General features: G+C 41.4%; 1 protein-coding gene and 1 long non-coding RNA gene across 4 annotated transcripts; both read right to left on the bottom strand.

Moving 5' to 3' along the window:
* Positions 1-1,342: 1,342 nt before the first annotated feature.
* On the bottom strand, positions 1,343-4,378 carry LOC113323693 (ankyrin repeat-containing protein NPR4-like). Of its 3 annotated transcripts, none has more exons than XM_026572035.1 (6): positions 4,165-4,378; positions 3,363-3,857; positions 2,940-3,089; positions 2,762-2,839; positions 2,225-2,655; positions 1,343-2,027 (listed from the first exon to the last, which is right to left on the bottom strand). In XM_026572035.1, exons 1-6 carry the CDS (start codon positions 4,268-4,270, stop codon positions 1,428-1,430), a joined length of 1,860 nt encoding a protein of 619 aa, XP_026427820.1. In that variant the 5' UTR covers positions 4,271-4,378; the 3' UTR covers positions 1,343-1,427. The 3 variants fall into 3 exon arrangements, with proteins under 3 accessions (XP_026427820.1, XP_026427821.1, XP_026427822.1); XM_026572036.1 differs by having other exon boundaries at positions 1,343-2,024; XM_026572037.1 differs by having other exon boundaries at positions 3,624-3,857.
* A 12,896-nt stretch (positions 4,379-17,274) lies between these two features.
* Positions 17,275-20,261, bottom strand: LOC113323278. The gene is made up of 4 exons (XR_003347522.1): positions 20,104-20,261; positions 19,501-19,959; positions 17,847-19,089; positions 17,275-17,708 (listed from the first exon to the last, which is right to left on the bottom strand). It is a non-coding gene; the product is annotated as an uncharacterized LOC113323278 (long non-coding RNA).
* Positions 20,262-20,678: the final 417 nt, after the last annotated feature.

Here is a 20,678-nt window from a genome sequence, read left to right as displayed (position 1 = left end):
AACTTAGAGTTTTGGGTATCTCTACATAAACTAGTCACAATATTCCTAATTTCTAGACCATCCGGTTCCTGAAAAAGGTCAATTGCTTTCTCTGAGTTATAATCAGGTGGTTCATCCTCTAAATTACGGTATCAACAAAATTATCATAAGATGGTGGTAAGCAACAAAGCAAACCTAATGCTTGGTCTTCATCTTCAATTTTGGCATCAATATTTGCCAAATCCAAGAGAATTTTATTATAATCATCAATATGATCTATAATAGATATTCCTTCATGCATTCTAAGAGTATGTAATTTCTTCTTAAGATATAAAAGATTAGTTACAGATTTAGTGATATACCTCTTCTCCAACTTGTTCCATAGCCCGTCCGGAGTCGTTTCTGTTGCCACTTCTCTCAAGACCTCATTGTTCAAACAGAATAAAATTAATCCATGTGCTTTCTCCATGAGTTACTCCTTTTCCTCTTCCTTCAATGTTGCTCCTAGAGCCGTTTTTCCCTTCAAAGTTTTCACGACCTTGTTGTACCAAAACAACCCTCATCTTTAAATCATTCCTTCCTTCAAATTTCTCAATCTCGTACTTTGCCGACATCGTAGATCGCTCCCACCGGGAGCTCTGATACCAATTTGTTATAACAAATGGCTCTTCCAAGCACAATCAATCAAGAATTGAAATAGAAATGAAAATCAAAATAAATTAAACACACACAACACAAGGATTTGTAGTGGTTCGATCAAGATGATCTACGTCCATTTTCAAGACGACGAAATTGATTTCACTATTTATCAAACAAGGTTACAAGAGTATGATTCAAACCCTCCTCTCACGATCTCAGTTACATTAGTTTCTCTAACCAAAACATGAGGAGGAAAAGAAGACTTATCTCCTGATGCCTTTTAGTCCACAAAAGGTAAATGGGAAAATGGGTCAGGCAAATGGGTAAACCCAACTGAATACAAACCGTATTCAAGGCATACATACAACATGTTTGATGCTAATACATTGACAATAATTCATAGAGGTCATAGACTCATAAGTTCTCTTTCTTGACATACCGGGGGATATCCGGTGAGACATGTTAAAACGTCAAATCCGATTTGGCGCACATTCTGAGTGGTCATGTGGAGCATTATATTGGACGACAGAAATGAATCCTTATGTTTTTCCCTACTGCTTAAAAGATTTGGTTTCGACAAGGTGTCACATATATCCTGCACCAAAAGATATATGAGCAGACAAAGTGTCACATATCCTGCACCAAAAGATATATGAGCAATCGCTACTAATGAAATGAAAACTGCTAAAGGTTTGACAGTTATCTAAAGGAAAACTGGGTTGAATTATAGGAAAACTGCTTACAAAATCATACTGATGAAATGCACGGGCTTACAGAACTTGTATATCTATATATTACATCAGTGGCTATTAAAAGTTTTTTGGATAATAAATTGCCACATGATTTAAACGCAACCCGAACAGATAACCCAAGGAGGGAGAGGAACAAAAACAGGCAACCCCACCTATTACATATGGAGCCCATACATACGTATTCCCAAGAATAATTGAAAGCGCTATGCTAAATGCAATCATCACACTAACCACTGATATTTTAAGGCATACAAAACCCATCATCAGCTTTGTCGGTATTACACTCTGGTATCTTGCTTCTGAATGAGTCATACCATAGGCAGATAAGAACACTTGAATTGAATAAGTGGAAGAAAATAGAGCTAGAGCATCTAACACCATAAATAATAGGAATGACTTCTTTCCCAAGAATATTGGCTTTCCTTTGTTAGTTGCATCACTGTCACTGAAATTCCCACCAGGTGCTGTGAATGCTGCCGCAAAAGCAACAGTAGCTACCAGAGCGGCTACTATTAGACACGATTCGGCTGTACGTATCATGTATGCCTCTGCATTTTTCACCAAATCTTTGTGCTCCCGAGTAAAAACCTCTGGAGGAGTTTCTCCTTGATCATTTCTCATTTTTCTTAAAGCAGGTGGTACCCTATTCTCCACCTTCTTTCCAAGAAAAAAACAATTAAAACAGGAAACTATCAGTAGGATACAAGTTCATTTGACGACCTTAAATAGCAGAAAAAAACTTATCTAGGATACCAACTTTTTAAAAGGGATGTTATATGGTAAACCCATGTCGTACTCCTAATAAACTCTACAAATACAATACCTTAAATCAGTTTTAGTTTATAGAAAAGTACCTTGTACCAATTAATTTCCCTTTGCATTTGAAGAACAGGCCTAGAATAAATGTTTAGTCGAGAAGGAGGCGCAATTTTTGCAGCAACATGTAAGATGTTACCGCCGTTTGAATCTACAGTGCGAGTAGTTAAAATCTTCTCATCTGCGTTCATGTGGTCATACAGGTAATCAAAGATATTGTCTTGTCTATTTTCGACAGCTAATTGAAATATGTTTCTTCCCTCCCGAGGAAACCAAAGCTGATCCGGATAAGTTGATATACACCTTTTTAAAATTTCAATTGAACCTGTTTCTGCCGCAATTTTTAGGAAATTCGAACGGAAGAAAAAAGGATACATGTCTTCCTTGGACATATGCGACACCTCTTCAAATATTATTTTTACCAATTCAGGGAGAATAATAGAAGATCTCAATTGTTCACTGCGGAAACCTGCACACGAAATCAATCATCTTGTTTTTGTAATTTAAGGAAAAGAAAAAAAGCTTAATCATGTACTATATGTTCTCCATGAAAATCATAAGAGGTGTGTATATACCTCGATAAATGGGGCCAGGATAGAATAGCATTTCGAGAAATGTAGATGGCTTATCGATAAATCTGTACTGCCGCGTACCTACAAAAGAGTAGTACCGGATATTAATCCAATAAGCATACCTTAACGAGTTAATAAAAATTAGCAAGGTGGAGGGTTTAATGATTTTAAATATACATACGTGATAATTGGAAATACATTGCCGATTGTCGAACAAAGGCTGGCCTTTGCACATTACAGTCCTCTGCTAAAACATCTAGCATGGTGTTTCCATTATCCTCCTGTGCAGTTGCTAAACTTGGGTGTTCACGAATTAGATTATAAGCCAATTCTGTAATTATCAAGCTTTGAGATCAAATGTCATTTCAGTTATACTCATTTGCGATATAGGAAAAAGAAAAAACATATGTACAACACTATTGTTCCTAAGACATATCACCAGGTGTTTTTAATAAACATTGATTGGGATCCTCTACTTAATCTGTATATTTCTAGATTTTCCCGACTGAAGTATCAAATGTGAACTCGAAAGCTAAGTATATAGTCCTGACTCGGTGACTCCTAAGACAATAAGATATGTGTATATAAATGAATTTATACTTACCGTATATACCAGCACGAGTTATACTGCATATGAGATAAGCTCCCAAATGATCTCGAAAGTTACTTGGTTCTTCATCTTTCATAACACCGGATAGGAAACTAATAATTTCTCTATGCTTTACAGTGACATGAATAGCAGCATTGAGTAGCGGATTCAATCCCTTTTTGTTACATACACGTGTTAAGTTTCTATTTTTTTGTACCATTTGTTTAACAGCGTCATCAAGGCCAGCAATAACAGCAAGATGAAGAGCTGTATTACCATCGTATTTATCTTTCAATTCAAGTGCTTCTGCGGGCATGAGTTCAACCAGTTTTAGTACAAATGTTGAGTGTCCTGCACCAGCTGCAATATGCAATGCAGTCCTTCCGCATATTGTGATGGGAACTTCCACTGAACTGGGGTGATTATTGATTAAATCTGTCACTGATGTCCACTTATTCTCCATTGCAGCTTCTAATAAAGGTCGATATAAATCAAGGTTCCTACCATAATCTGTATGGCGAAGTTTCAAAAAGTTAATCACTATTTGACATATTTTCTCGCATCTATATCATAGAAGAAACATTGAGCAGTAGCGGAGGGGCATCTACTTTGATTTATACTACAAAAGAAAAAGAACCAAGAAATAACCAGCTATATATATATATATATATATATATATATATATATATATATATATATATATATATATATATATATATGGTGGACAATCAGTTAATCAGTACACCACGACTTGAAGGCAACTCTAATTTATACTACAAAAGTTACAACGGATGCTGTGATCGGAGTGAAGGATTACCTGTGGTCTGATAATAGTGATCGTAACTAAAAGAACGTTGCTCTGTAGGGATAGAAATTTCCACCGAGGGCACTCCTTCAGTGGCGGTAGAGCCAGTTGTTTCCATCGTCTAGTCTTGGCTACTGCTGCTTTAGAAGTTTAGATGATAAATTGATGAGAGAGAGTTTAGAAAAAAAGAGGGTGACAGGGAGAGCTAGAAATTTTACTTGTGGTCTGAAACTCTGGAACACAACCAAAGAAGAGAAATTAATATAGGGAGCGATGAGTTTAAATGTGTGCACCACCTTTCCATTGTTTATTAGAGTCTTTGGTTTTTTTCTTTCGTATAAAAAATCAAAATATATGCGTTGGACAATTAATAGTCTTAAAAAAGTGATAAAAGGATGGAATCTACGCTCAAGATTTATCTAGATGAACCGTGATCCTATGAATAATGAATGTGTTCTTTCAAATAATAAAAACACCGGTAATTTCAACCCGACAAAAGCTAAAGAGAAAGAAAAACGTGTTGACCCATTATTGCATTTTCTTGACTGGTGTAATAAGGCCGGTCGTAAAGAAACAGGGATAAACTAATAGAAGCACCTAATAAACTTGAGGACTTTATCAAAACCAAACCCCACGAAAAACAAAGATAAAATAAGGGAAAAAGGAAAATCATCGTCAATATAAGTCATATAAAAAAAGGGAAATCAGCGTCTCATTTTTTTTTAGGTGGTCTTAAATTTGTTTTGCTGAAAAAGGCATTCCCCGTTTGATCCATAATTAATTGAAAATATCAAATGGACTAAAATACCTTTCTATACTGTAGTTTTCATAATTATTTGAGTTCATGTTCTCGGATGAATTTTGAATTTCCTACTTATTTTTGTACATTAGTTCATTTATTTGATGAACTATTAGGCATTGGTCATGATTATGGAAATCTTAACTTCATTATATTCAATGCTCTCCGATGAACTCTGAATTTCCTACTTATTTTTGTACATGAGTTCATTTTATTTGATGAACTATTAGGCATTGATCATGATTATGTAATCTTAATTTCATTGTATTCAATGAAAATCTTAATTTTACAAGACATAACTGATTAATCAAAAACAAAAAAAGAGTTCATTCTAAAAAGTAAGCACATAATAAAGTTGATGATTCCAAAACAAAAAGGAGTTCGTTCTCCCAAAAGAACACAAAACAAGAACAAGCAAAATTCAAAAAACAGAGTTCGTTCTTAAAAATGAACGCAAACAAAACTAGAACAAATCAGATTTAAAAAAACAGAGTTCATTCTTAAAATGAACAAAAGAAAAAAAAAACTTACGTCATCTATAATACAAAATAGAAGGGGTTTTTTGAGCGTTGGACCGTCATATAACATTTTTAGAGACAATCGTTGCATCTGACCATCACAGTCTCATCTCAGTCATACACATCTGACAGATGTAAGATTTCTAACCTCATTCCATTATGGATATATGCATTCATAACCCTCATAATTAGTTCCTTGCCAATTAATTAAAAAAATTAATGCGGCAACAAAACAATAAAGTGCAAAAATTAAATGTTACAACCATTCAAAACTCATATTTTTACACCCATACTTGTTATTCAAAAAAAGGGCGATCCTTTATATACCACAAAAAATATTAATGCTACCCACATTAATTAGTTATGGTAGTTATAATTTGGGTAACATGAAAACCATTAATGATTTTAAAGTTTTGGATATGGATAACCCTTCTTTAAAACAATCGGTAAAAGAGACAAAATTAAAATCGAGAAATTTAAAATCGAGTTTTCCATGGTACCAATCGTATTATTTTCCCCAAGTTGATATCTTCATTATTTTTCCTCTGCAACTTCTTGTTACATATAACACAATATAACTCATTAACTTCTTAATCTCATGTTTATTCTTCTTGTTATACAATGCCTCAAACCCTAACACAATATCTTTACATCGATCTTAGTTCAATCATATTTTTCATAGTAGAAGTTAGCTTTCTCCAACTCCTAACTTTGCAAATTCTTTTCTTTCAATTCATTTTTCTTCTTTTAATCTAACACAATCCAAATTTCTTTGCTTTTTCATAAATTTTATCAATTAAATCAGCATAAAGCTTATACATACCCCTACACGATAATATGTATATATATATATCCCAGTGTATAGATATCGTTAGGGTCTTAATTTCAAAATCATTAAGTTCCTTTAAAAACATAATTTTCATCGTCCTATTTTGTTAGAGCATTGCTCCGTCGAACTCGCAAGCGTTGCTATCTCAAGCTTATTTGTCAAGTTTAGTTGTCAAAAGTATAAGTCTTGATTTCTACTCTACATACGGTTAAGTCTCGGATTATGATAAATTGTGTAGTTTAGCTTTAGACTTCACGACGTTCATCGATTGAAGACGAAGAACTACTAAGGAGAGCTTTTGGAACTTCATCAACAAAAGGTATGTGAAGACTTGAACTCATATATAACTCAGAAAGTCTTTTTCTACTCTATCTCCTTCTTGAGACAAAATTCGTATAATGATATAGTTTTCAGTTTATACACTTTTAGTATTTCGAGCTGAGTTTAACTCGCTTACAAATTTCTCGAAATATGTGTTGGTAAGCTTTTGCTTTAACCAAGTTCATCTTATGTCCTTGAAGCAAGTCAAAAGATGATTATGTGAAAATCGCCTTGTAACATCTTACATGATTTATGTGAGATATTCATTTGATGTAAACTTAGAATGTTTCATATTGATCATTCGATCACTTGAAAATTGCTTTGAAGCTCATAGCTTGTGTGAGACAGCTATCCCATCTTCCAAGAATGTTTCAATGATTGAAAATGGAGTTTAGAACGATTGACCATGATTGAATATAGCATATTATGAGTACTTGCGTTGTCCATATCCGGAACCCATGGTATGCATACCCGTATGCGTACGGCTTGGTTTGGGGAAAGTATGGGAACCATGGTATGCATACCCGTATACGTAATGATTGGTTAGTGAAAGTACGGGAACTTAAGAATGCATAGGGTATGCGTACTAGTGTGATTTCAAGTTCCGGAATTTCAACCGAGGTTGGTGGTATGCGTACTGGTATGCATACTGGCGAACCCAAACTCTGTCCGACCACTTAGGTATGCGTACCGCTATGCGTAAATGAGTAGGTTAAGTTCTAAAATCGATTTATTCATGAACTAATACATTTATATATTAAGGAATGTAATCTTTTACAAACCTTGGGTATAATGTTCATGAACTGATTCAAGTGAATCAAAATCGATTTTGTTTAGATTGTGTCTTATATACTTCTACGAGAATATAAACAATTGAAAAACTCCATAACTAGTTTCATTTGATTAAGATGAATATGGTTGATATGAAAGTATTCATATGGCTAACTTCGCTTAACTATTGTTGAATCAACTGTGTGCACATGTTTAGGTACGGTTACCCTTATCTAAATGAGAGCACATTTCATTTGTGTATAACAAGCTAAGTTCGATCTAACAGTTGAAAGATATTATCTTCAATTTAATAAGGTTTTTATCTAACGGTGAATATTGACTGTTTTGTTACCAAGGTGTTGATGGTGGTTTTTAGCTTAGGGTCATAATCGTAAAATTGTACATTTGATATGACGTCACTATGAACATTAGCACATTTATTGAATCAATCAGCATGCCTATGTAAGAATTACCGGGGTACCCTTTTTTTTCATGGGTCATGTTCCACGGCAGAACCCTTAACACTGACTGACATCATCTATGCCAAACCCTAAATCTCATGCTACCGCGCCAAGGCATGCCAACCATGCCAGCCGCACCACTGTGTCAATGGAAGACCATCCCAGCCACATCTCCGCGCCAAGTCATGCCGACCATGCCAGCGGCACCACTGCGACAATGGCATGCCATGCCAGCCGCACCTCCGCGCCAAGGCATGCCAACCATGCCAGCCACACCACTGCGCCAATGGCATGCCGTGCCAGCCGCACCTCCGTGCCAAGGCATGCCAACCATGCCAGCCGCACTACATGTGCCAATGGATTGCCAACCATGCCAGCCGCACCACCGCGCCAATGGCATGCCATGCCAGCCGCACCACCGCGCCAATGGCATGCCATGTCAGCCGCACCACATGTGCCAATGGCATGCCAACCATGCGAGCCGCACCACTGCGCCAATGGAATGCCATGCCAGCCGCACCTCCACGCCAATGCATGCCAACCATGCAAGCCGCACCGCTGCGCCAATGGAATGCCATGCCAGCGGCACCTCCGCGCCAAGGCATGCCAACCATGCCAGCCGCACCACATGTGCCAATGGCATGCCAACCACCTTGCCGCGCCATACCATGTCGTCCTTCCCTATGCGGCTACCAAAATGAAGACGTGCGATGATCAACGACCACTCTTCCATCTTAGATGCAAATCTTAGCCGTCCAGGTCGCCAAACAACACATGGTAACCTTTGGCCCAAGACCCTAGTTTTGGCCACGCCAAACCGCGCCAGGGCATGCCATGCCACATGTTCCAATTGCATGCCAACCACCTTGCCGCGCCATACCATGCCGGCCTTCCCTATGCGGCTGCCAAAATGAAGGCGTGCGATGATCAACGGCCACCCTTCCATTTTAGAAGCAAATCTTAGCCGTCCAAGGTCGCCAAACAACGCATGGTAACCTTTTGCCCGAAACCCTAATTTTGGCCACGCCAAACCGCGCCAAGGCATGCCATGCCACATGTGCCAATGGCATGCCAACCACCTTGCTGCGCCATACCATGCCGGCCTTCCTATGCGGCTACCAAAACGAATGAGTGCGATGATCAACGGACACCCTTCCATCTTAGATGCAAATCTTAGCCTTCCAAGTTCGCCAAACAACGCATGGTAACCTTTGGCCCAAAACCCTAGTTTTGGCCACGCCAAACTGCGCCAAGGCATGCCATGCCACATGTTCCAATGGCATGCCAACCACCTTGCCGCGCCATACCATGCCGGACTTCCCTATGCGGCTACCAAAACGAAGGCGTGCGATGATCAATGGACACCCTTCCATCTTAGATGCAAATCTTAGCCGTCCAAGGTCGCCAAACAACGCATGGTAACCTTTAGCCGAAAACCCTAGTTTTGGCCCCGCCAAACCGCGCCAAGGCATGCCATGCCACATGTGCCAATGGCATGCCAAACACCTTTCCGCGCCATACCATGCCGGCATTCCTTATGCGGCTACCAAAACGAAGGCGTGCGATGATCAACGACCACCCTTCCAACTTAGATGGAAATCTTATCCGTCCAAGGTCGTCAAACAACGCATGTTAACCTTTGGCCCAAAACCCTAGGCCACGCCAAACCGCGCTAAGGCATGCCATGCTAACCACCTTGCCGCGCCATACCATTCCGGCCTTCCCTATGCGGCTACCAAAACGAAGGCCTGCAACAATCAACGACCACTTTTTCATATAAGATGCAGATCTTAGATGTCCAAGGTTACCAACTAACGCATGGCAACCTTTGGCCCTAGTTTGGTCGCGCCTAAACAAAGCCAAAACCCTAACTATTGGCCGCTCCTAAACTAGGCCATATTAAAGCCATACTGATCATGCTTGCATGTCACTGGCTACCAAAACGAAAACCGGCAATAATCAACGACCACTTTTTCATCTAAGATGCAGATCTTAGCCGTCCAAGGTTACCATCTAACGCATGGCAACTTTTGGCCCTAGTTTGGTCGCGCCTAAACAAAGCCAAAACCCTAACTTTTGGCCGCTCCAAAACTAGGCCATATTAAATCCATACTGATCATGCTTTCATGCCACTGGATACTAAAACGAAGGCCCGCAACAATCAACAGCCACTTTTTCATTTAAGATATAGATCTTAGCCGTCAAAGGTTAACAGCTAACGCATGCCAACCTTTGGCCCTAGTTTGGTCGTGCCAAAACAAAGCCAAAACCCTAACTTTTAGCCTCGCCTAAACTAGTCCATATTAAAGCCATACTGATCATGCTTTCATGCCACTGGCTACCAAACGAAGGGTTACAATAATCAACGGCTACCTTTCCTCTTAAGATGCAAAATCTCGACCGTCGAAGGTCACCACCGAGTCGGCAAGTCTCCCAAGCTCAACTTGCCAGACAACAACAACATGCTACATGTTTTCCACGAAAACGCTCGAGACATAAACACATGTCACAAACTTGGGGATGCTCATTGGGTATTGGTTTGGCGGTTTACAGCGTGCGGCGTACACTACGCCCGTTATAAGACAGTGTCATAAGGATGAGGCGGTTAGTAAATATAGGGAGTAATGGTGAAACGTTTTCTTTTATGGAACATCAATTCCAGGCATTACCTGTTACCACCTCCTCCCATTTAGTCGCCCGTTTTTCATTTCTTAATGGGACCAGAGTACGTTTCACTTCGACTGGTATAAATAGGCATTACCTATTTCTACCGAACAACAAGTTCAGGTCAGGAGGATACAACACTCAGGAAATATTTGCTAGCTTTCCATCTGTTAGCTTCCCACTTTCTGATACAAGTCGTGAAACAACTACTCTTGCAGAATCAACTATTCTGGTCTCAACATTCTCTTCGCTTCCTTCCCCAAAACCAACCATTCTACTTCACTTTGTGACCGAAGCAGTCTGGAATGGCTATTTCTTGGTTTAGGTCGGATTTGTACAGATTGATCTCTCGAATCTATAGTACTCCATTGCAGTACATTGTTTAGGATTTAAACTCGTTTCTCACCCACACACCCGAAATTACCAAAATTAGCAGAAATCGTTTTCACCCTCAAACAATTGGAGACCACAGTGGGAGATCAATCTCTCGGTTGCAATATCAACTTCCAAATTTCCGATAACACCTTTCACTTCCAACTACAACATGGTGGAACTCAGATCCGGATCAGCCGCCGAGAACACCAATGCAGAATCTGTCCCTGGTGTTAACGCTACTTCCAACGACATCACTACGCCTCCTAGTGACCCCAGAAGCACCGAAAGAACTCCTTCAGGTGTAACACCACCAATCACCAGGGACAGATCCGCTGCCGCTTCTAATGTTCCTGCGCTACTTGCTAATCCTGGCAGTACTGAGAGCGCTCCTTCGGGCGTTACGCCGCCAATCACCAGGGCCATAACTGCCTCTACCGCTCCTAACGCTTCGTCAAGCATGGCGCCTCCAACCTCCACTAAGACTCCGATTACCCCACCACCGGGACGAGAAACCGAAGGAACCCGAGGAAGCCGACCCTATATCACCATCACTGATTTGATGGAACGACAAGAAGTTCTCGCTAGAGCCCAGACGTACATGGTCTCGACACAGAAAGAAGTACTTGTTTTTTTCAAAGCCCTGACAGAACGGCTGCCGCAGGAGTCACGCCCTCCAAAGCCAATGAGAGACGCCTCCAACACCCATGGCGCATCGACGGAACGCATCTCCATGGACGAGGAGATTCGTTCCAGCACCCCATTGGAAAGAAATCAGCCGTCCAATTTTATCACACGAGAGGATCTGGAGAAACTTCTCCGTCATCGAATCAAGAATGATGAAATAGACATGCATCAGCATCAACCTCCTTACCCACCTGAAATACAAAGAATTCTTCTTCCAAGAGGATACTCATCTCCTAAATTCACCTTGTACGATGGCACCGGAAATGCACGTGAGCATGTCTCTCGATTCTTGGAGTCCCTAGGCGAACATGAATACAATCACGTTCTTCGTCTGAGGGAGTTTTCGAAATCGCTTATCGGAAGAGCATACACATGGTACAACAACATCGCGCCAAACAACATTCCCAACTGGGGTGTCATGGTTACCGCATTTTATAAAAAGTACTTCTTTGTGTCTGAACAAGTTACCTTCTCGGACCTAGGAAGGATGTACCAACGGGACAACGAACATCCAAATGATTTTGTCAAGAGATTCAGGGTTCGAGCACTAGACTGTCATGACCCAAATGTGACCGAACAACAGCTGGTGAATTCATGCATCAACGGTATGACTCTCATTTACCGCACCTTGCTAGAGAACCTGCGTTTCCATAAATTCTCTGAGATCCATGAAGCTGCCAGGCGATCAGCAACCACAACACCAGCATTATTAGAAATAGCTATACCAACCAGAGCCGAAGACGTACGCGAAACTCGCGGGAATAGACGTCTCATCAACAAGCGGTAGAACGCTGGTCCCTCCTCTTTGAGCGTAGTAAATGAGGGAGGAAAAAGGAAGGCCCCAGCTGCAGACCAGCAGCCTAAACGCGAAGCACCAGCACGACGAGCAACTCCGCCAAGGAAGGACGCCGCTAAAGCTCCCATGCGTCATCACGAACCTGAAGGAAATGCCCTGGATTTCCCGTTTCCCATTGAGGAGGAGATCGATCTCTTAGAAGCATGGATTCAAGATGATGTTATCAGACTACCATCTCCCAGACGCCCACCTACTGAGGCCGAGATGGCAAACCCCAAATACTGCCACTACCACAGATTTGTTCATCACCCAACCAGTGATTGCAACAGACTAAAACATATTTTCAAAGAAAAGATAGAGGAAGGGGAACTTCATCTAGGAAACGAGGGAGTACATCGAGACCCACTTCCGGTGAGAAATTGTGGAGTCTCTGGGGACTCCGTTCACGAGACTATACGATCCATGATGCAACACGTATGCGAAATTCTCTACCTTTCCAAGGTAAAGAGCCAAGATATCTTCACGGTTCTCAATCGTGTCGTGTCGGGCAAACGGCTTTTTCCCACTACGGAAGCCACGCCAAGAGCCCAAGCTCTCTCAGGAAGCGGAATCGAAAAAGACAACTGGGGACTGCTGACCACGTCCTATTTAAGAGGTATTGAATTCGACGACACGTTAATCGACGCGGCCTCTGACTTCAACATTGTTACCTTGAAGACTCTAAAAGCTGCGGGATTTACGAAACAAGAGGGTACTTATTCCCTATCCGTGATTGAGAGCCCGGGAGGGGAAGCCTTGAACGCGTACGGCTACATTAACCTCGAGATCAAGATGGGAGACACTATAACGCATAGAAAATTCCACATTGTCAAAGAACTAGGTTACTACATGATATTGGGGCACTTGTGGGTACTCTACAACAAGACGAAATTGGGAACATCCCCTCTACCGATGTCAACGCCCGAAAGAATCTCCAAAAAACCGTCCCACCTGCTACCGCATCGACGAGCTACCGATGGAACTCGGTCACCTGGAGAAAACCCGTTGGCGCTAACTCATAGGTTCCAAACGCAAGTAAGTTTGGCCGAACAGTCTTCTCTACAACTAGTCATTTCTTCTCATATTCCGTCATGGGCACTCAACGCGATTACCGGTGCGGACGCTGTCAAGAGATGTGAGTGGGGCGCTGGGCCATTCAAACGCTTTGCAAAGAATTTGGAAGCTACAATCGAAACCGACGAGACCAGGATTCAAGCGGTTACACAACACCCGAACTCGTTTCAAACCGGAGATATGGTGGTCAAAGCGAACTCGTTTCAAGTCGTGAAGATGACGGTGAAGATACCTGTTCGGACCGATGCACCCAAGGAAAAAGAAGAAGAGCCATATATGGTGGCAGACGTCCTTCTGGGGGGTTACTGCAAGCTCATCAACACAGACAAACTGGGAGGTGTGATAATTCACTCACGATGGCTCAAATCCTTAAATCCCTAAAACGATGTACTACTCTCTTCCAACACTCTCCCTTTAGTATTTTCTTCAGTAATTTCTCCTTCCACTTGATATTTATATTTCCCCGAGATGAATGCACCATTTGTATTCTTCATTAGGGTTTCGTTTTTATTCAAAAGCATACCTTTCTTTCCGAATGAGTTTTCCGAATCTCAGAAGAAAAAAACACCAAATAAATCTCAAATCATGGAGAAGCCATTAACCATCCAATCACAACCAGAAACATCAAGCCATTCTAATGGAAGACTTGGGTCTTTCAAAATGAGAAGTTTTATTCAAAGATAGAAACCGCAAGCGGGATGCTAATTGAAAAAACCCTAACTTCGCCACGAATACAAGGAAGGTAAAAAAAATAAGTCTGCAAAACATCAGGACAACTAAGCGACGAATAAAAACAATAAAAAGGGAGAAGCTAGTCATTGAAAGTTAATGCGCGAATCGCCAATGCCTCGGTCAGAGCTCTTTCAAACACTTTCCCAACAGTCTTTCAGGCAGCGAAGATTCCATCCGGAAGCCACATCAACAATAGCAGCCTCAACATCCCTCCCGGAAGTCGTCTCAGCATCAACAACATCCGTCTCTTTACCGAAATCCGCCTCGACAACCGACCCAGCATATGCCATCACGACTTCCCCAATGTCACAGACAACAGTTTCGTCGTCTACAACGAAAGTTGTTTCAGTTTCATTGACCGCAGCATCATCATCTTCCTCGGAAGCCTTCTCAGCGACCTTTCGAGGATAATTTCCCGAATCATTTACATCAGAACCAAGGGTTATGACACCGTCCTGGACAGGGGAGCTACGTTGATCTTCCCCTAAAAATTTCACAAACTCGGTCTTTCGCCGTTTCAACTGAGAAGCAAACTGTCCGGCCCTAACAGTGGGCTGTGAAGAGGTTTTGTTGCACCAAAGCCTCCCAACACACTGGGATGCTTCGCCGCCTTCCCGTTCTTCCTCCAAAGATATGTCCCGAATAATTTCGCCATCTTCACGGAACATAGATTCGATTCTATTCAACGCCTCCCCATGAGAAGAAGAATGATTTTCCCCGATTCCAAAGTTTATCCCTAAAGAGTTGGAGGCACGTCTGTCACTGGAAGATCCCATTATGCGCTACAAAACCAGAGAAAGGATAGAGGATAGACACGACTTCAGGACAACCTGTGCGAATGAAGGATTCAAGATCATCTCTTATATCCAGCAGAGCGATGAGGTCCCGAAAAGGAAAGCCTCCTACTAGACGCGGATTGAGGCGTGACATCAGATTCTAATGAAACCGTTTTCTACCAGCGAACATGAGGAAATGCCTGGACGTGAGGTGAATTAGGGTTTGGTGAAAAAACGTGGAAGTACTTGTTTAAGACACGCTTGCCCACGTTGTTACTTCTCTGACGCCAGCACCGAAACTTGAAAAAACAAAACCGACAAGGTGACATGAAGAGAAGGAATAACGCTCCCTTTCTACGGGCATAACACTTGCGGGGTTTTGAATAAGGAAAAGACTTCCTATGTGAGTCAAATAAGGAAAGGAGACAAGCCACCACCGTGCCAAGCCGTCCGCGCCATGCTTGCCTTACCAAACCGCGTCATGCCTTGCACCACCGTTCGCGCCGTGCTTTCCTTGCCAGAACCGTGTCATGCCTTGGCCCCACCATGCCAAGCCGTCCGCGCACTCCTTGCACCACCGTCCACGTCATGCTTTCCACGCCAAGCCATCAACCAAGCCCATTCCCATACTTGCACAGTACCGAGACCAAGGCAACGCAATGCCTGCGGTCCCCTTCCAAACCGCACCAACACCAACAACTCTCCAAACCAGCGTCTCAATGTTTCCCAACCCAGCCAAGGTGATGCATGGCCAAACTAAGCCGACGATCTTCATCTCACCACTTCACGTTCTACACCACAAATAGAATCTATGCAAGGCCGCCAAACACGAGGATCATGAACTTTCCTTTCCTCTCGAAAAAGGTAAGTCGGACCTTCCTGACCATCTTTTCACGACCTGTCGTTTCGATTTTTGTCCTCGCCTGTCACCATCTTATGCTTACCTCGCAACAATGCTCCTATTCCGAGCTAAGCAGGGAACTTAATGTTGATGGTGGTTTTTAGCTTAGGGTCAAAATCGTAAAATTGTACATCTGACATGATGTCACTATGATCATTAGCACATTTATTGAATCAATCACCATGCCTACGTAAGAATTACCGGGGTACCCATTTTTTTTTACATGGGTCATGTTCCACGACAGAACCCTTAATACTGACTGACATCATCTATGCCAAACCCTAATTCTCATGCTACCGCGCCAAGGCATCCCAACAATACCAGCCGCACCACTGCGCCAATGGCATGCCATGCCAGCCGCACCTCCTCGCCAAGGCATACCAACCATGCCAGCCGCACCACTGCGCCAATGGCATGCCATTCCAGTCACACTTCCGCGCCAAAGCATGCCAACCATGCTAGCCGCACCTCAGCGCCAAGGCATGCCAACCATGCCAGCCGCACCACTGCGTCAATGGCATGCCATTCCAGCCACACCTCCGTGTCAAGGCATGTCAACCATGCCAGTCGCACCACATGTGCCAATGGCATGCCAACCATGCCAGCCGCCTCACTGCGCCAATGGCATGCCATGCCAGCCTCACCTCCGCGCCAAGGAATGCCAACCATGCCAGCCGCACCACATGTGTCAATGGCAAACCATGCCAGCCATATCTCCGCGCCAAGGCATGCCATGCCACATCTTAGATGCAAATCTTAGCCTTCCAAGGTCGCCAAACAACGCATGGTGACCTTTGGCCCAAAACCCTAGTTTTGGCCACGCCAAACCGAGCCAAGGCATGCCATGCCACATGTGCCAATGGCATGCCAACCACCTTGCCGTGCCATACCATGCCGTCCTTCCCTATGCGGCTACCAAAACGAAGGCGTGCGATGATCAACGTCCACCCTTCCATCTTAGATGCAAATCTTAGCCGTCCAATGTCGCCAAACAACGCATGGTAACCTTTGGCCCAAAACCCTAGTTTTGGCCACGCCAAACCGCACCAAGGCATGCCATGCAACATGTGCCAATGGCATGCCAACCACCGTGATATAGTCCGTGCCGTACCCTAGTGATAATATATGTTAAGAACTTGCAATAAATCGGCCTTAAATCTAAGAGCACTTGTCATGCATTTTTGGCAGATTAAATTTTGAACCTTGCATTTGTAGAAATTTGAAGCCATATTTATGCGCTAAATGGAGGCTACGTTCTTCCTTGTAGGCAGGCTTGAGAAATCCTCTTCTGTTAGTTATATTCATCTTTCATTAGCTTTTCCCCTTTTAATACAAATCAGATGTGTAGCGAGGTACATCCTTGGCCAGAAACTTTTTATCTTTTACCGGTATCGTGTAGTAGCTTTATCATGACTGATCTGAAATTACGTGAATCCACGTTTTTGGTATGAACATACACAAACAATCAGATGGATATCGTATTTAGAGGGCCAGGACATATTCTAAACCCGTTCAAATTCTCTTCAAATGACACCACCTTTCCTTGGACATTGATATTCTCCGCCACCCCCTTAGGCCTTAGGAAACTTCATATAAATCATATGAAACCCAGGTGCGATGCATTTGGCCCACCAGGTCCAATAAGTTGGCCTGTTTGTTCCACCAAGTTCCAAGTTCTAACACTGTGCAGTGCTGCTGCAAATGTTTATGGAATATGCTCTGGAGACAAGATTTAGAAGCTTTCCTACTAGCAAGCAAGTTATGCTTCCGTTTTGCTGACAATATTTCCGACTCCATAAGCTATTTTTCCGGTTCCCTGCCATGTCATTAAGCGAGCAAGCAAGTTCTCAGCTTACATTACTACATGTTAGAGCAAGTACTTCTAAGCGACTATAGTTTGATAATGAAACAAAAATCAAGTCATCGGCTTCACCAGTTTCAAGTTGATTCTCACCAAAACTTGGTCTAACAAGATCTTGCGATATACATGTCCGTGATTTGATTGCAAGAGAAATCAGGCTGAGACCACCTAAAACGTTAGAATCACCTTGAGATCTGGACACAAGGAATTCTAGTAATGCTTGTAGATTATGCTTATGATATCTACTAGGTTTACTTGCATGATAGAATTGCATGGACACAGAAAACAACTACTCCGTTGCGAATGTTCATTATTACGGTTGTTTGAAATCCTGGTTCCGCCACTGAGTTCTGGAGTAAAATCTGAATTTGGCCGCTTTTGTCAACAACTAAAACACTATAAGCCACACTCCACAACAAGGAGAAACATATCTAATTTTGTTTTCAAGAAACTTATGTTAAGAAATCAAAATACCAAATGCTTCATCTGGTCAAAATGAAACACAATTATGCAGAACGCTAGCATGATGCATACACAATATAGTCCTCAAACTCTGACTACAGAAAAAGAAAGTTTTTGCAATCTATCTATATGCCTATTGCAGAATTGAAAAAGATACCAAAAAGATATGAAACCCTAATCAAACACCAGAGACCAAATTAGGGAACTAATTATCACTATTCGTGTCAGACTTACACAGTCAATAATACTTGAAGCCATGTCGAAATCCACTAATAAACACATCCTACCAGAACCAAATAACCAGGACAAAAATGGATATCCTATGTAACGAGCTTGTCACAACTCGTAGAAAATTTAACCAAAACCCTGATAACACCTAAGCTCACCGTGTTTATCGTGTATCCGGTACCATTTTGACAAGAAGATAGGTTTCTTGAGAACAAAGTGCAAAGGAAACTTTTCACATGGACAGATAACAAATATTAATGCAAAATACTAGCATGATATACATAACATAGTCCTCAAACTTGATTGCAGTAAAAGAGAGTTTCTGCAATTCATTTACTCATGTATTGCAGAAAAAGGAAAGTTCTATGCTGCATCGACAGTCAAAAAGATACGAAACCGTGATCAGATACCAGAGATCAAATTACAGAACTAATTATCACCATACATGTCAGACTTACCTCAAGTAATCGAATTTGGTATTGGTGATGAGAAAAAAACAGAGAACAAATCCAAGGATGTTTGCTTGACATAAAATTTTGGAAAGTTTTACCTATAGTGGACACTGGATTAGTACTCTCTGAACTAGGATTGCAAGTAACAACTACAGGATCCACAAGTTAAATGCCTATTATCCGTAGGCTATTTCCTGCAAAAGAAACAAAAGAAACAAGAATTACAAAGGAACAAATACATGTCTTTTAAGAAATGCTACTTTGGATGAAGCTGAGAATTTCCATCTGATACAAAGCAGAACACAATGATTTGTTAAAAGAATCCGCAAAATGGATTGACATATACCGATATATATATATACATTTGATCATATGGATTCGAGGCAAAACATATTAGAAATGCCGGACATGATTTTCTCTTGCCATGGCATTCTAATCTGAAAACATTTGACACTTCTAATAAGAAAATGTGTCTGCCAATACTAATTGCTACTAAAATATAAGCAATTAAAGGGACTTGCACAACATATTCAGAATTTAGCATTACAACACCAACTAACATCAACAAAAAAAAATAAAAATGAAGGGTTTGATAAGCAAGCTACCTGGCTGGAAACTGCCTTGGCCATTCCTGAATTTCAGAAATACTCTGGATTTAACAACTTTGAACTTTCCAATCTACCCTATCCTAATCAATTGATAATAGATTTCTTCGGACGAATATAATCAACACCCAATTCACCAATTTAATCAATGAATTAGCTTAAAAACAGAATTAACCAACGATAGAAATGAAAAACTGTTTAATTGAAAAAGTTTATAAGGAAGAGTTTATCAGAGATAAACTGCGAATTATTACAAACACCAAACGAACAGAAACAAACGTTTCGATAATATCTAAACACACAGCTCATCAAAGGAAACCCTAGAAACCCATCCCTATTGATCTCCAGCAAACCCTAATTTCAAGAAAAAAACACCACCATCCGCCGCCAGCGTCGGCTAATCCATGCCGAAATTTTGATTAACAACTAGTTTCAAGGCAACAACAGCAAACAGAAACCCTTCAACCCAAAAAAAAAAATCAAATACAGTATTAATCAGTATTATTGATCAAAAAAAAGTATTAATCAGTATTAGTTTTACCGTAATAAGAGGTTAAATTAAATTGTCAGAGGATACTAACGAAAGAGAAGTAACTTAATTACCAGAATTCCCAGCATTCAGAGCACCAATCATCTGCGCCGTCGCTGTTTTTTTCGGTTTTTACGGGATCCATACTAAAGAAAAGTGAAGAAGGTAAGCTTGATTTTTTTTGTTTCCTTTTTTATAAGAACTAGATTCGTGTACAGAACTTGAAAGAGAAAATAGTTCCTCATATACGCCATAGACACCAACGGTCACCGACTCTCCCAATGGTTACGGTCACCCACCATAACCATGCTCCCAAAATCGGCTCAGACAGATTTTATTCATGTCCGTTGGATGGGATTCACGATAGATGATGCATTGGTAGACGTCCCCGATTGGGTGTGGTTGTCACCCAACGAATGGACGGCTCTGCGTCTTTTTCCTCTTTGTTCTCTTTCGTTCTGCTTCTTTAATTTATTGGTGATTTATTTATGGTGTGCTTCGTTTCGGTGCATAGTGGTGGTGATTGTGATGTCCGATTAGGGGGTTTCAGTTTGCTTACTCTCTGAATTTTCAAACTTTTTTTTTGATTACTTTCTTTATCATTATTGAAAATGCGTTGCATTGTAGTCCACGGTTTGCCAAGTTTTCA

The sequence above is a fragment of the Papaver somniferum genome, chromosome 11 (genome assembly GCF_003573695.1).
Source record: "Papaver somniferum cultivar HN1 chromosome 11, ASM357369v1, whole genome shotgun sequence".
NCBI classification, from domain to species: domain Eukaryota; kingdom Viridiplantae; phylum Streptophyta; class Magnoliopsida; order Ranunculales; family Papaveraceae; genus Papaver; species Papaver somniferum.
The sequence above is the reverse complement of the archived record's forward strand: the minus strand, read 5'-3'. Positions and strand labels throughout refer to the sequence as shown.